A 16,142-nucleotide genomic window follows, 5' to 3' on the forward strand; every position below is an offset into this window, starting at 1 on the left:
GTGAGAGCTGAGGAGTGAGAGCTGAGGAGTGAGAGCTGAGGAGTGAGAGATGAGGAGTGAGAGATGAGGAGTGAGAGATGAGGAGTGAGAGATGAGGAGTGAGAGCTGAGGAGTGAGAGCTGAGGAGTGAGAGCTGAGGAGTGAGAGCTGAGAGCTGAGGAGTGAGAGCTGAGGAGTGAGGAGTGAGGAGTGAGAGCTGATGAGTGAGAGCTGAGAGCTGAGGAGTGAGAGCTGAGGAGTGAGAGCTGAGAGCTGAGGAGTGAGGAGTGAGAACTGAGGAGTGAGGAGTGAGAACTGAGGAGTGAGAGCTGAGGAGTGAGAGCTGAGGAGTGAGAACTGAGGAGTGAGGAGTGAGAACTGAGGAGTGAGAGCTGAGGAGTGAGAGCTGAGAGCTGAGGAGTGAGGAGTGAGGAGTGAGGAGTGAGGAGTGAGGAGTGAGGAGTGAGAGCTGAGAGCTGAGGAGTGAGGAGTGAGGAGTGAGGAGTGAGGAGTGAGGAGTGAGAACTGAGGAGTGAGAGCTGAGGAGTGAGAGCTGAGGAGTGAGGAGTGAGAGCTGAGGAGTGAGAGCTGAGGAGTGAGAGCTGAGGAGTGAGAGCTGAGGAGTGAGGAGTGAGAGCTGAGGAGTGAGGAGTGAGAGCTGAGGAGTGAGAGCTGAGGAGTGTGTGTCTGTGTGTGTGTGAGTGTGAGGAGTGGGAGCTGAGGAGTGTGTGTGTGTGTGTGTGTGTGTGTGTGAGTGTGAGGAGTGAGAGCTGAGGAGTGAGGAGTGTTCCAATGCACTGCGCTGGAGGAATCAGAGGGGATCAGAGAGGAGCACGCAACACACACCGCTCAGACCGAAACTCAACACACACCGCTCAGACAGAAACGCAACACACACCGCTCAGACAGAAACGCAACACACACCGCTCAGACAGAAACGCAACACACACCGCTCAGACAGAAACGCAACACACACCGCTCAGACAGAAACGCAACACACACCGCTCAGACAGAAACGCAACACACACCGCTCAGACAGAAACTCAACACACTCGACAACCCAAGTGTCCTAATTAGGCATTCCTCCTGCTGGCTCACACAAGGCCACAGCCGTCTGTGCACAGAGCCCAACCCCACACACTCACACACACACACACACACACACACACACACACACACACACAAACAGTGCCCTAACACGCACACACACACACACACACACACAGAGCCCAACCCCACACACACACACACACACACACACAGCCCAACCCCACACACGCACAGTGCCAAACCACACACACACACATACACACACACACACACAAACAGTGCCCTAACACGCACGCACGCAGCCCACACACAGCCACACAGCCAGTCTGTGCATACAGAGCCCATAATTGAGTCTGTGCAGCCACACAGACCTAGAAGAGCAGTTAACCTGCACACAGCCCACACAGACACACAGGACTAGAAGAGCAGTTAGCCTGCACACAGCACAGACTCAGACATGCAATCTGCCACAGCACAGCACAGCACAGCACAGCACAGCACAGCACAGCTGTTGCAGACGGGGTGGGATTTACCACCGTGACATCATGTCACATCATCATGAGACTCATATCGTCTCCTTTCGGACCGTGCAGTCAGTTTTCAGCAGAGAATGTCTAATAAGGGGAGAACGACCACTCGCTGAATACTTCCGCATGGTACTGCAACTAGAGGGCGGTCGCGAGCAAGTGGAGAATGAATGGAGGTGAATGGAGTTTCTCCTAAAATCCACTTTTCTCTGGATATTATTTTTTTGTGTAGAAATCGGAATATTGCATGTGAAAGGGGGGGGGTCAAGGAAAATACACACGGCTGAGTATTTGATTTTTTAAGTCCCTTAATTGCTCTAAAAAGCCTTTCAAACGTGTCAATGATGTCATTCATTAGCAGGGTGCTAGTGTGTTATGGGCAACAACGACCAAGCCTGTGAGAAACCAAAGGGCCATAAGTAATTGTTCATTCAACTTTCGACCCATAACCCATATTGAGCTTGCAGAAACTAAAATCCAATCTTCGATTTTTTAATGACAATCAGGTGAAACAGACCAATTTAGCTGTCTAGCCCCATAGACCCCATTGTTTGATCACTTGCTCGTGATCGCCCCTAGTGGAACTGCAACAGGAACTGCAGGTACAATGCAGGTACAATGGAGTTAATAGCGAGTGGACCGGCTCTCCATAAATGGGCTCTGGTTTTCAGCCAACTGCACGCGCTGAAACCCACCCCAATGACGTCAGTTCAAAGTCGTGATAGGGCCGTTTGGAAGGAATCTCCCCATGACGAGTATGACCGGTGTCTCGTTCTGCCTCCTTACCAAAGACTCTAGAGCGGACCAAGATGGATCAGTCAATATTTTAGGAACAGCACTATAGCCAACGTCCTGGACACCTATGATCCATCTTGCTCTGTTCTAGAATATTTGCTCGTTATGTTAGAATGTGCTAAAATGAACAGAAATCGAAGGGATACCTTCTTATTTGTGATTTCTGGAACAGCGGTAGGCTAGCCTACTGAAAACGTGGATATTCTGCTATTTTATACTGTTGGTTAAATAGATACACACGGAAAACACTTGATATTTAATTAATGTGCTTCAATGCAGGCCTGTTAACTGTATGACAACAGTGGTTTGTTTAAACTACATCATATCAATTTATTTCGTCAGTCATCACGTCAGGCAAACTGCAGCAGGACTGTCCGGGACCAGCAGGGTCTGACTTCCGCTCCTCCCGGTAAGACTCTGAAGCTCACGTTGACGTATGAAGCTCACGTTGACGTATGAAGCTCACGTTGACGTATGAAGCCAGCCTAAGTCAGCCGCAGCCCATCGCGAACGAGCCGACTAGGCTGACTTAACCAACAGCATAAACTAGCAGGATATCCAAACGTTTTCAGTAGGCTAGCCTATCACTGTTCCCCTTCAATTTCTGTTAATTTTAGCACATTCTAACATAAGGAGGCAGAACGAGACACCGGTCATAATCGTCATGGGGAGACTCCTTCCAAGTGGCCCTATCACGTCTTTGAACTGACATCATGGGGGTGGGTTTCAGCATGTGCAGTCGGGTAAAAACCAATCGCGCTATTGTAAGTGACATGGGGTCACGGTGGTAAATCCCACCCCGTCTGCAACAAGTCCGACAGAATTTCTAACCAGTTTGCATTTCGTCTGTCCCAGTATGCATCGTGTTCAACCCAGCATGCATCACATCAAGTAAGATCGGCGCAGATCTTCATGAAGTCGAATGCGCTTATTACCAGTCAAATCAGTGATGGCACAAGTTGCTGAATAATCTACCTGAGAAGTGCGTAAGGTCTGAACTTCTCTTGAAGGAGAAGGAAAGTCAGCAGTGCAAAGAGAATAGGGTTAGAGAATAGGGGACATGTCTGATGACCAGTCATCTGTGATTGAACAGAAGGCCTCTTTATTCCATACGCTATGAGCAGTGCCTAGAGAAAACACCATGACATTTCAGTAATGTATTATCTAAATCTGACTCTGAGAAGGCTGGTGAAAACACCAGGACATTTCAGTAATGTATTAGCTAAATCTGACTCTGAGAAGGCTGGCAAAATACAGTACTTCCCACAGCGGTATATGCTTGACTGCAAGATCAATTTCAAACTCAGCAAACTACATAATGGATACCACTCATATTGTGCCTAAAGTCTCCCATGATTGTCCCTGAAGGCATACTAGTATTTATTTCTAGCCACAACACTACTTTCAGTCCTAGCTCTCAAAATAGTCAACGACTTGCAAAACAACAGTACAGCACAGACCTCGACAAAAGCCAAAGCACATTATCTTGTAGCACGACTACAGCACATTATCTTGTAGCACGACTACAGCACATTATCTTGTAGCACGACTCCAAAGTTCCTAACATCATCAAACACGACTGATAAGCAGGACACACAACACAGTTCACATCTGAAGCGTGGCTCCCTTGAGCAACGTAAAGCAGAAGCTCATATCTAGAGCAGGAAGAAGAGGAAATGGCCAGCCGTGTGACACACAAGGATGTGTGAGTGTGTGTGTGTGTGTGTGTGCGTGTGTGCATACTGCAATCATGTGACCATGAGAGACACACACACACACACACAGTTACAATCAGAGGTGCTGCGTTACCACGGACATAAGAAAAATAAGCTGCACAGATGACTGTCGGTCACATGATTGCAATAGGCATATGCACACACACACACACACTCACTTCTGCCCTTGTACTGTGCTGCAGTTAAAGCTCTTCACCTGCGTAAACACACCTGCTGAGCTCTGGACACACACACACCTCGCTCATCTGGGCTGATACACAGCGTCTGACATGTTGACAGCTGTACACACACACACACACACACACACACACACACGCATTCAGGAAGAGGGCTTCACCCCCCCACACACATACACACTTGAATGCACATATACAGCCACATACATGCACACTAACACACACATCCAGATAGTGGATATGCCTTGCCTTTGAAGCACTCTCACTCACATCTTTCATCCATGTCAGGTATTCTAAACAACCAACCCTCCCCCCTCCACCCCCCTCGTCACCTCTCACACACACTGGGGTATGGGCTGGGGTGGCAGGGTTGCGGAACATATGAGGGTGATTCCAGGGTGTTGTCTGGTATGAGCCCACACACACACACCCACACACAGGGAAGCCATTTGTGCTCTTCGGTGCATGGGCGCAGCCAAGCAGAAGTAAGCTAGCTGCATTATTAATGCTCTGGAGCACTGCTTGAGCCTCCATTGGACACACACACACACAGAATATATGGACACACACACACACACACACACAGAATATATAGACACACACAGACTTACGCACCAAACAAAAGGAAACACTGATACATATGCACATACACACATACACACTTGAATTTCCTGTTGTGGATCAATAAAGTGTCTGCCTGTCTATCTATCTATCTATCTATCTATCTATCTATACACACACAATATAAAGGCCTGCATGCACCCAGACACACACAAACAACACAGACAGACACACGCACCCAGACACCCAGACACGCGCACCCAGACACACACACCCAGACACACACAAACAGACACACAGACACACACACCCAGACACACGCACCCAGACACACACAAACAGACACACACACACCCAGACACACACTGCGTTTCTCTGATGCTAATGCCAGCAGCACTCCGGTCACACAATGGCATTTCTGGCAGTGTGGAGAAATGCTTTACAGTTCACACACACACACACACACAGTGTGGAGAAATGCTTTACAGTTCACACACACACACACACACACAGTGTGGAGAAATGCTTTACAGTTCACACACACACACACACAGTGTGGAGAAATGCTTTACAGTTCACACACACACACACACACACACACACACACACACAGTGTGGAGAAATGCTTTACAGTTCACACACACACACACACACACACACACACACACACAGTGTGGAGAAATGCTTTACAGTTCACACACACACACACACACACACACACACACACACACACACAGTGTGGAGAAATGCTTTACAGTTCACACACACACACACACACACACACACACACACACACACACACACACACAGTGTGGAGAAATGCTTTACAGTTCATTTAACGTGTGTGTAAAGCGGAGCTGGCATGCAGAGCACAGGGCCAACAGAGACAACATGCTAATGCTAACGATAGCACAGGGCCAACAGAGACAACATGCTAATGCTAACAATAACACAGGGCCAACAGAGACAACATGCTAATGCTAATGATAGCACAGGGCCAATAAAGATAACATGCTAATGCTAACGATAGCACAGGGCCAATAGAGACAACATGCTAATGCTAACGATAGCACAGGGCCAATAGAGACAACATGTTAATGCTAACGATAGCACAGGGCCAACAGAGACAACATGCTAATGCTAACGATAGCACAGGGACAATAGAGATAATGATAGCACAGGGCCAAAAGAGATAACATGCTAATGCTAACAATAGCAGAGGGACAATAGAGACAACATGCTAATGTTAACGATAGCACAGGGACAATAGAGACAACATGCTAATGCTAGCACAGGGACAATAGAGATAACATGCTAATGCTAGCACAGGGACAATTGAGACAACATGCTAATGCTAACGATAGCACAGGGCCAATAGAGACAACATGTTAATGCTAACGATAGCACAGGGACAACAGAGATAACATGTTAATGCTAACGATAGCACAGGGACAATAGAGATAACATGCTAATGCTAACGATAGCACAGGGACAATAGAGATAACATGCTAATGCTAACGATAACACAGGGACAATAGAGATAACATGCTAATGCTAACGATAACACAGGGACAATAGAGATAACATGCTAATGATAACAATAGCACAGGGACAATTAAGACAACATGCTAATGCTAGCACAGGGACAATAGAGATAACATGCTAATGCTAGCACAGGGACAATTGAGACGACATGCTAATGCTAACGATAGCACAGGGCCAATAGAGACAACATGTTAATGCTAACGATAGCACAGGGACAACAGAGATAACATGTTAATGCTAACGATAGCACAGGGACAATAGAGATAACATGCTAATGCTAACGATAGCACAGGGACAATAGAGATAACATGCTAATGCTAACGATAACACAGGGACAATAGAGATAACATGCTAATGCTAACGATAACACAGGGACAATAGAGATAACATGCTAATGATAACAATAGCACAGGGACAATTAAGACAACATGCTAATGCTAGCACAGGGACAATAGAGATAACATGCTAATGCTAGCACAGGGACAATTGAGACAACATGCTAATGCTAACGATAGCACAGGGCCAATAGAGACAACATGTTAATGCTAACGATAGCACAGGGACAACAGAGATAACATGTTAATGCTAACGATAGCACAGGGACAATAGAGATAACATGCTAATGCTAACGATAGCACAGGGACAATAGAGATAACATGCTAATGCTAACGATAACACAGGGACAATAGAGATAACATGCTAATGCTAACGATAACACAGGGACAATAGAGATAACATGCTAATGATAACAATAGCACAGGGACAATTAAGACAACATGCTAATGCTAGCACAGGGACAATAGAGATAACATGCTAATGATAGCACAGGGACAACTGAGACAACATGCTAATGCTAATGATAGCACAGGGACAATAGAGATAACGATACCACAGAGCCAATAGAGATAACATGCTAATGCTAACAATAGCACAGAGGCAATAGAGACAACATGCTAATGCTAGCACAGGAACAATAGAGATAACATGCTAACAATAGCACAGGGACAATAGAGACAACATGCTAATGCTAACGATAGCACAGGGACAATAGAGATAACATGCTAATGCTAACGATAGCACAGGGACAATAGAGATAACATGCTAATGCTAACGATAACACAGGGACAATAGAGATAACATGCTAATGCTAACGATAACACAGGGACAATAGAGATAACATGCTAATGATAACAATAGCACAGGGACAATTAAGACAACATGCTAATGCTAGCACAGGGACAATAGAGATAACATGCTAATGATAGCACAGGGACAACTGAGACAACATGCTAATGCTAATGATAGCACAGGGACAATAGAGATAACGATACCACAGAGCCAATAGAGATAACATGCTAATGCTAACAATAGCACAGAGGCAATAGAGACAACATGCTAATGCTAGCAAAGGAACAATAGAGATAACATGCTAACAATAGCACAGGGACAATAGAGACAACATGCTAATGCTAACGATAGCAAAGGGACAATAGAGACAACATGCTAATGCTAACGATAGCACAGGGACAACAGAGACAACATGTTAATGCTAACGATAGCACAGGGCCAATAGAGACAACATGCTAATGCTAACGATAGCACAGGGACAATAGAGACAACATGCTAATGCTAACGATAGCACAGGGACAATAGAGACAACATGCTAATGCTAACGATAGCACAGGGCCAAGAGACAACATGCTAATGCTAACGATAGCACAGGGACAATTGAGACAACATGCTAATGCTAGCACAGGGACAATAGAGATAACATGCTAATGCTAGCACAGGGACAACTGAGACAACATGCTAATGCTAATGATAACACAGGGACAATAGAGATAACGATACCACAGAGCCAATAGAGATAACATGCTAATGCTAATGATAGCACAGGGACAATAGAGACAACATGCTAATGCTAACGATAGCACAGGGCCAATAGAGACAACATGCTAATGCTAACGATAGCACAGGGACATTATTGATATGTAGCGTGGGGACATAACACCATTATTGATATGCAACACCATTATTGATATGTAGCGTGGGGACATAACACCATTATTGATATGTAGCGTGGGGACATAACACCATTATTGATATGAAGCGTGGGGACATAACACCATTATTGATATGCAGCGTGGGGACATAACACCATTATTGATATGCAGCGTGGGGACATAACACCATTATTGATATGCAGCGTGGGGACATAACACCATTATTGATATGCAGCGTGGGGACATAACACCATTATTGATATGCAGCGTGGGGACATAACACCATTATTGATATGCAGCGTGGGGACATAACACCATTATTGATATGCAGCGTGGGGACATAACACCATTATTGATATGCAACACCATTATTGATGTGAAACGTGGGGATATAAACAACACAATGGACACTATTCATCCAGTTCAACCATCACATGCAGCCAGATTTACCAGCTACATAGTATGTACACTCTTTTGATCCTGTGAGAGAAATTCAGTCTCATTTATCCCAATCTGTGAATTAGTGAAGCACACACAGCACACAGTGAACACACAGTAAGGTGAAGCACATGCTAACCCGGACCAGTGAGCTCTCTGCTCGGGGGAGAAGTGAGGGGTTAGGTTAGGTGCCTTGCTCAAGTGTGTGTGTGTGTATGTGTGTGTGTGAGGGGTTAGGTGCCTTGCTCAAGTGTGTGTGTGTGTGTGTGTGTGTGTGTGTGTGTGTGTGTGTGTGTGTGAGGGGTTAGGTGCCTTGCTCAAGTGTGTGTGTGTGTGAGGGGTTAGGTGCCTTGTGTAACAGGTTATAGTATATACTTATTATATTTGAATAATTGCACAACAGATCTAGTGTAGATAGTTACTGTGCAGCTTTAATGGTTAGATATTGCTCCACACTGGTAGTGAGGGTCTTTGGTAGCCCCTCCTCTCCCCCCCTTTGCCTTAATCCTTTGTCTCCCCCCTTCCTCTTTCCTGTTAAAATTCCTTATGGAAAGAGGTAGGTTGAGTGATTGCAATCTCATAAGCAATCTAATAAATATTAATATCAAACATAGTCATCCATAAGATTGCATCACGTTATATTGTTTGTATTCAGTTTATGCATAATATATTTGTGTTATTTTTGGGAATTTACCTTTTAAATGCATTGTTTACCTGTACACTGTCTAGCCACGAGTCATAATTAGCAATACAGTGGTGTAACGTAGCTACTGTAGCCTAGGTAGCTAATATAGCATACAGTATTAGCGATTACAATAGTTCTATGAACTGTTTCAGGAGCTACTGGGAAACCGAGATCACCTGTGTGTACTGTATGTTTGCTGTGCATGTGTGCAGGTATGTCCTGTTTTATTCTTATTTTACTATATATTTTACTGCCTGTTAAAATTCCTTATGGAAAGAGGAGCTACTGGGAAACCGAGATCACCTGTGTGTACTGTATGTTTGCTGTGCATGTGTGCAGAATAAAACTTCAACGGTATCCCGCGATCGCTTTGGGTCATTTACTAAAAATCAACACAACGCAGAAGTCCACCCGGTTACACTTGCTCAAGTGTGTGTGTGTGTGTGTGTGTGTGTGAGGGGTTAGGTGCCTTGCTCAAGTGTGTGTGTGTGTGTGTGTGTGTGTGTGTGTGTGTGTGTGTGTGTGTGTGTGAGGGGTTAGGTGCCTTGCTCAAGTGTGTGTGTGTGTGTGTGTGTGTGTGAGGGGTTAGGTGCCTTGCTCAAGTGTGTGTGTGTGTATGTGTGTGTGTGAGGGGTGAGGTGCCTTGCTCAAGTGTGTGTGTGCGTGTGTGTGTGTGTGAGGGGTTAGATGCCCTTGCTCAAGTGTGTGTATGTGTGTGTGAGGGGTTAGATGCCCTTGCTCAAGAGTGTGTATGCGTGTGTGTGAGGGGTTAGGTGCCTTGCTCAAGTGTGTGTATGTGTGTGTGAGGGGTTAGGTGCCTTGCTCAAGTGTGTGTGTATGTGTGTGTGAGGGGTTAGGTGCCTTGCTCAAGTGTGTGTATGTGTGTGTGTGTATGTGTGTGTGTGTGTGTGTGTGTGTGAGGGGTTATAGTGCCTTACTCAAGTGTGTGTGTGTATGTGTGTGTGTGTGTGAGGGGTTAGGTGCCTTGCTCAAGTGTGTGTGTGCGTGTGTGTGTGTGTGTGTGTGTGTGTGTGAGGGGTTAGATGCCTTGCTCAAGAGTGTGTATGTGTGTGTGTGAGGGGTTAGGTGCCTTGCTCAAGTATGTGTGTATGTTTGTGTGTGAGGGGTTGGGTGCCTTGCTCAAGAGTGTGTGTGTGTGTGTGTGTGTGAGGGGTTAAGTGCCTTTCTCAAGTGTGTGTATGTGTGTGCGTGTGTGTGTGTGTGAGAGGGGAAGGACACTTCAGCCGTGGATGTGGACATGAGAGGGCAGTGCTCAACCGCTCTGCCCACATTTCTCCTACTGGTCAGAGATCTCCTAACCCTAACCCTAACCCTATGGTCAGAGATCTCCTAACCCTAAGGTCAGAGATCTCCTAACCCTAACCCTAACCCTAAGGTCAGAGATCGAACTGGCAACCCTCTGGTTACAAGCTTGAGGCCACGGCTTGCCCTTTACACTCGCACAGAGGAGAAACTACTATTATTTAAAGAAATCAGAAATTGTAAATGAAATCATGAATCATAAATAAAAGTATGATATTTTCGGCCAATTTCAGCCTACAGATTCCTTCCTAAAATCTTGCCACCCCATCCGTGACCTCTCCTGTGTGAGTGTGTCGTGACGTGAGGGGCGGAGTGAGATGGGATGACCCAATAAAGCACCTGGTTCTAGATCAGACCTGGCACAGAACCGGCACAGACCTGGCAAGAGTCAGAACTTCAGACACACTCCAGAACTAGAGTCAGAACTTCAGACCCACTCCAGAACTAGAGTCAGAACTTCAGACACACTCCAGAACTAGAGTCAGAGTCAGAACTTCAGACCCACTCCAGAACTAGAGTCAGAACTTCAGACCCACTCCAGAACTAGAGTCAGAACTTCAGACACACTCCAGAACTAGAGTCAGAACTTCAGACACACTCCAGAACTAGAGTCAGAACTTCAGACCCACTCCAGAACTAGAGTCAGAACTTCAGACCCACTCCAGAACTAGAGTCAGAACTTCAGACACACTCCAGAACTAGAGTCAGAACTTCAGACCCACTCCAGAACTAGAGTCAGAACTTCAGACCCACTCCAGAACTAGAGTCAGAACTTCAGACACACTCCAGAACTAGAGTCAGAACTTCAGACACACTCCAGAACTGCGGTTCTGTCATGGCCTGGAGAAGAATGGCCTTCCCCTGGGGGGGTGGGGGGCTGATGGATGATTCCAGCATCTCGCTCTCGCTCGCTCTCTCTCTCACGTGCACAAACTATGCACGTCTTCCAACGGTAGTGGAACGCACTCCAAAGCCACTGGCCAAACTAAATATTTACTGCAGCTCAGTTCCCAGCATGGCAGCTGAAACAGACGTAGAGTAAGAGGACAAGACCAAGCAATAAGGGGAAGACGGCTAAGAGGAAAGGGAACAACAACTTCACAAGGGCTGGTTCCCAAACCGAGCAGAATACAGCAATAGGGCCTACACACTGACTAAAGTCACATAGCAGAATACAGCAATAGGGCCTACACACTGACTAAAGTCACATAGCAGCATACAGCAATAGGGCCTACACACTGACGAAAGTCACATAGCAGCATACAGCAATAGGCCCTACACACTGACGAAAGTCACATAGCAGCATACAGCAATAGGCCCTACACACTGACTAAAGTCACATAGCAGAATACAGCAATAGGCCCTACACACGGACTACAGTCACACCAAGAGCTTGGACTAAATGTCCTGCATTAGTAGGCTAGGCTAACATGGTTGATGATCCAAAGCTGATTCTTGCTGGTTAGCTTTGCTGGTGCATGGAACTTTGCAGAGCATCAACAATACTGGGTCGCTGTGGGTTTGAATATGCATGTGTGTGCGTCAAATCTGATATTACCACTTATGGAATGTATAATTTTGGTTACAGCCCTCTACGCTGCAAATTATCTGCGCCTCGATCTGACAGTACAAATGACTAGCTGATGGAGAGGAGAGGTGCACACAGGACTTGAAGTTCAGTGCTGTTCCGTCCAAAATAAACGTCTAGAGAGAGAGACAGAGAGAGAGAGAAAGAGAGAAAAGGAAGTTCACCCTGAGAGTCATGTGATGGCAGTGTTGTCTGAATGTTTTATAAGGACTTAACGTGTCCCCATCTTATGCGAGATCCCATTTCCACCGAAACGTCACGACTCCGTTATGGACGCCTCGATTCTAGCCTAAAATTCCAAAGGGATCGCACCACACGACCAAGCACAGCCAACTCTACATTATCTACTCTTGTAGCCAGGGCAAAGTACAGTCTACTGTCACGCCAAGCTTACACTCGTCCGTGTATTTGAATATGGCCGATAGCCTAAGCTACATTTGTTTCCTCGATGATTATAAACTCACGCGAAGAATCAACTCCACGCGCTTCTGAAACGGTAACACATGGCACGAGGACGGGACAGTAGTATGGGCACGAGCATAGCTCCCGTAGCCCCCGTAGCCAGTGAAGTTCTATTAGCTTCAGCAAGAAAAACAGATAGTGATCTTAAAATGCCTATTCCCATACCTGGACCATAATGTAACAGACGTGCGATGCTGTAAGACAGAACATTATCATTGCCCAAAGGACAGACCGCTTTAAAGTGACTGAAAAAAACTAACAACTTTGCGGCATCCAAGAGGATCCATTCTCTCTCCCCCCCCCCCCCCCCCACACACACACACAGACACTTCCTACTCCAGCCTAACACATCGGCTACCACCACGTGTACTAGGATACACTTTCCGATTTTCCCAAAAAACAACACACAAAACACACTCAGAATGGAGAGAACCTAGGCTGCTAGCAACGCAGGGAAGTGAAGAGTCACAAGTTACTAATGTTACTCGGAATGATTCGCAATAGGAACTCCGTGGATACAATGTCTCAACCGCGGCCAGCTGTATGTTCGAGAAGATGCCTGTGGCAACGGGGTTGCTGTATCACCTGAGCACACCGATATGAATACTCATAGACATATATACATGTGTGTATACTATACATATATGTGAATACTTCTTTTTACAGTGCCACTGGGTCAGCAGAGCGCGGGCTGGCGCTTATTCAATAGCCTACTCTGCTTCCAGGAGAATGAAGCTCACTTTACCTCGTTCAATCTCTGCAACTACGAAATCCACAGATCCCGCCCGGCTGTGCTCCCCGACTATGACAAGCAAAGAATACTTCTCGTTGCTAAATCCGGGATGTGAAGTTTGGTTCGTCTTTTCCATCGCCTCCACCTCATCAGTGAGATCTGTCGCCATGTTGCAAAGTTTAGTCTAATGATGTCATCTGAAGACACCCCTGCCTTATCTCACGGGGCGGAACCGGAACGATTGACACTTCTTCCGTCCAATCTCGCCGGGCCAGAGGAGTTAACTGTCCGGAATATTGTGTTCCACAAGGAAGAATAATTTGGTATATAGAAAAAAGTCATAAACGTCGTGAATCATTCGAAAAGTTTAGTTTATAATTCAATTAAACTTTGTCCACGTGACAGATGCGAATTATTATTATATATTTTTAATTACGCACCAAGCAGACTCATTCTGGACTACTTCAAAAGCCTACGTTGATTACTAATGTCATACTGGTATACATTACTGAGATATACAATACATTTTACACCATAAAAAAAGAAAAATAAATAAAAGTCCAATCATTTTAGCGTCGCCGAATGCAAGACATATTCTACACCACACGGTAGGCGATGCCCTGGAAAATATCCATGACAACACTCCCCACGGACCTTGCCCATTGCCCAGGGAACACGTGTACACACACGCACGCACGCACACACACATAATACTAATACAAATAAACATACAAAACAGTAAAGTCAAAATAAGTCAAACAGCTGTCTGATCAGTGTGTATGTCATTTGTGTTACCGTGTCCTTGTTAGATGCTCTCTCGTAAATTTCTAAATATATCACTTCACCTTTTCGTGCCTGTTAATTGTATAGGTGTATGCAACTGTCCTGACGTCGACTTACAATGTTAAACAGAAACGGTTCAGTGGAAGGATGCGTTTCTCCTTAACACAGAACTATTCCAACAACCATAGTTCTCAGGTTTATTGTGCCATCTAGTGACTACTGCAACCACTAACTGAGAAACAGGCTGGGTTTTTTTTGTACAAATATGCATTTTTATTAAAGTACAATAATTTATATTTACATATAGGCCTATCCAATAAAACTGCACCTCATGTTCATCATTACACTGAGGCGGGTCAGTAAAAGTGTCACAAAATGCTTGATGGAATAGGACACAATGCAGGACATGGTGTTAAAATAACTAGAGAACAGAAAATAATATTAACTAACCCTATATTATACAGAGTGGAACAGTTTAAACGGACACATCTTTACAAACACTTCAAAACGTTAAAGCTGCAGGATGTTCCTCTCGGGCAACTGCACAGCTTTCCGATGCGCGCACCCTTGCGAATGGCACACTGCTCCCCGGCGTCACACTAACAGACAAACATAACAGTAAGCGTCAGGTTAAAAACATTTGGAATTAATGTTAGTTAATGTGTAGATAGATCAGTGGATATATAGATATGTTTTCAATTATTACTCTAAATGCACAACGATAACATTTACAGCCATGGCAACATTTACAGCCAGCATTTCAAAACGCAAGTTGTACCAAGAGAGTACGTCAAGATGTAAAAGTATATGGAAATATGGAGTTTTGTATATGCATATGTATATGTATGTATTGTATATGTAAACGTATATGGAAATATGGAGTTTTGAGGCAGAGAAGGACATTACTCTACAACTCTAACCTGCCAATTGCTCTTTTATAAAGTACTTTTTCCCTTGTATGGTGAATGACATTTGGAGCAACACACCGATTGTACCCATCCCAGTTTCTTTTCTGTCGTTGGTATTTGTTTGTTTTTCAGTTTTTGAAGAACCTCTTGCAGTGCGTCAATCTAAACATCAAAAGGCAAAAAAATTGAGTCGTGCTACAATCTTATCCAGCTGTGAGCGAGGTACATCATTGTGCCAAAGGAAATTCATTGACTCATCAACACAAACATACAGCAAGACATGGTCCTTACCAAGTCTTTCTCCTCTTGAGTTTTGAAGTCTTCAACTGAGCGGATTTCTAGAAGATCCTCGCAGGTGACCCAGGACATCCACACGCAGCAGCCGAAGCCGAGCAGTAGAACGCGCACGCTGATCATATCGGTAACCGAGGCGCAGACAGAGGTTCCAGCTGTTCGTTACCGGGCACGGTAGGAAGGTATGCGATCATTTGGCACTGGCATTTTATAACGGGACAGTAGGTGACACCATCAGGGTTAACTTTAATATTCATAACAATCTTCATCATATTGACATACTGCAGCATGGCTGCGTGACACTTGGTGTGTGTTTAAACCTAGCCACCCAAACAGCTGTATTTAGGCAATTAGCCTACATATCAATCATCTGTGTGTACATGGTCTGATCCAATACGTAACACGTGTTCACTGGGCATTAGTTCTACTCGGCTAATGTTCTATAGGCGACTTAATCAGACATAATTACGCAAAATAACTGAATTTAGCGCAATTGCAATTTGATATTCTGAGCTCCACATGACCCCCACTAGCCCCATCCTGTGGACACAACCTG

The 16,142-nt window shown here is 45.2% G+C and overlaps 2 protein-coding genes across 2 annotated transcripts in view; both read right to left on the reverse strand.

The window, feature by feature from the left end:
• The window catches only part of map1sa (microtubule-associated protein 1Sa), a 53,232-nt gene extending 39,444 nt beyond the window's left edge, over positions 1-13,788 (reverse strand). The window contains exon 1 of the mRNA XM_062555832.1: positions 13,614-13,788. Coding sequence (XP_062411816.1) covers positions 13,614-13,770 — 157 coding nt within the window. The 5' untranslated portion in view covers positions 13,771-13,788. The remainder of the gene's footprint in view (positions 1-13,613) is intronic.
• Positions 13,789-14,875: 1,087 nt separating this feature from the next.
• Positions 14,876-15,709, reverse strand: cart1 (cocaine- and amphetamine-regulated transcript 1). The gene is made up of 3 exons (XM_062557028.1): positions 15,584-15,709; positions 15,371-15,454; positions 14,876-14,983 (listed from the first exon to the last, which is right to left on the reverse strand). The coding sequence occupies exons 1-3, from the start codon at positions 15,707-15,709 to the stop codon at positions 14,876-14,878; spliced, it is 318 nt and encodes a 105-aa protein (XP_062413012.1).
• Between the last annotated feature and the right edge of the window lie 433 nt (positions 15,710-16,142).

This window comes from Sardina pilchardus, chromosome 15 (assembly GCF_963854185.1).
Source record: "Sardina pilchardus chromosome 15, fSarPil1.1, whole genome shotgun sequence".
Lineage (NCBI taxonomy): Eukaryota > Metazoa > Chordata > Actinopteri > Clupeiformes > Clupeidae > Sardina > Sardina pilchardus.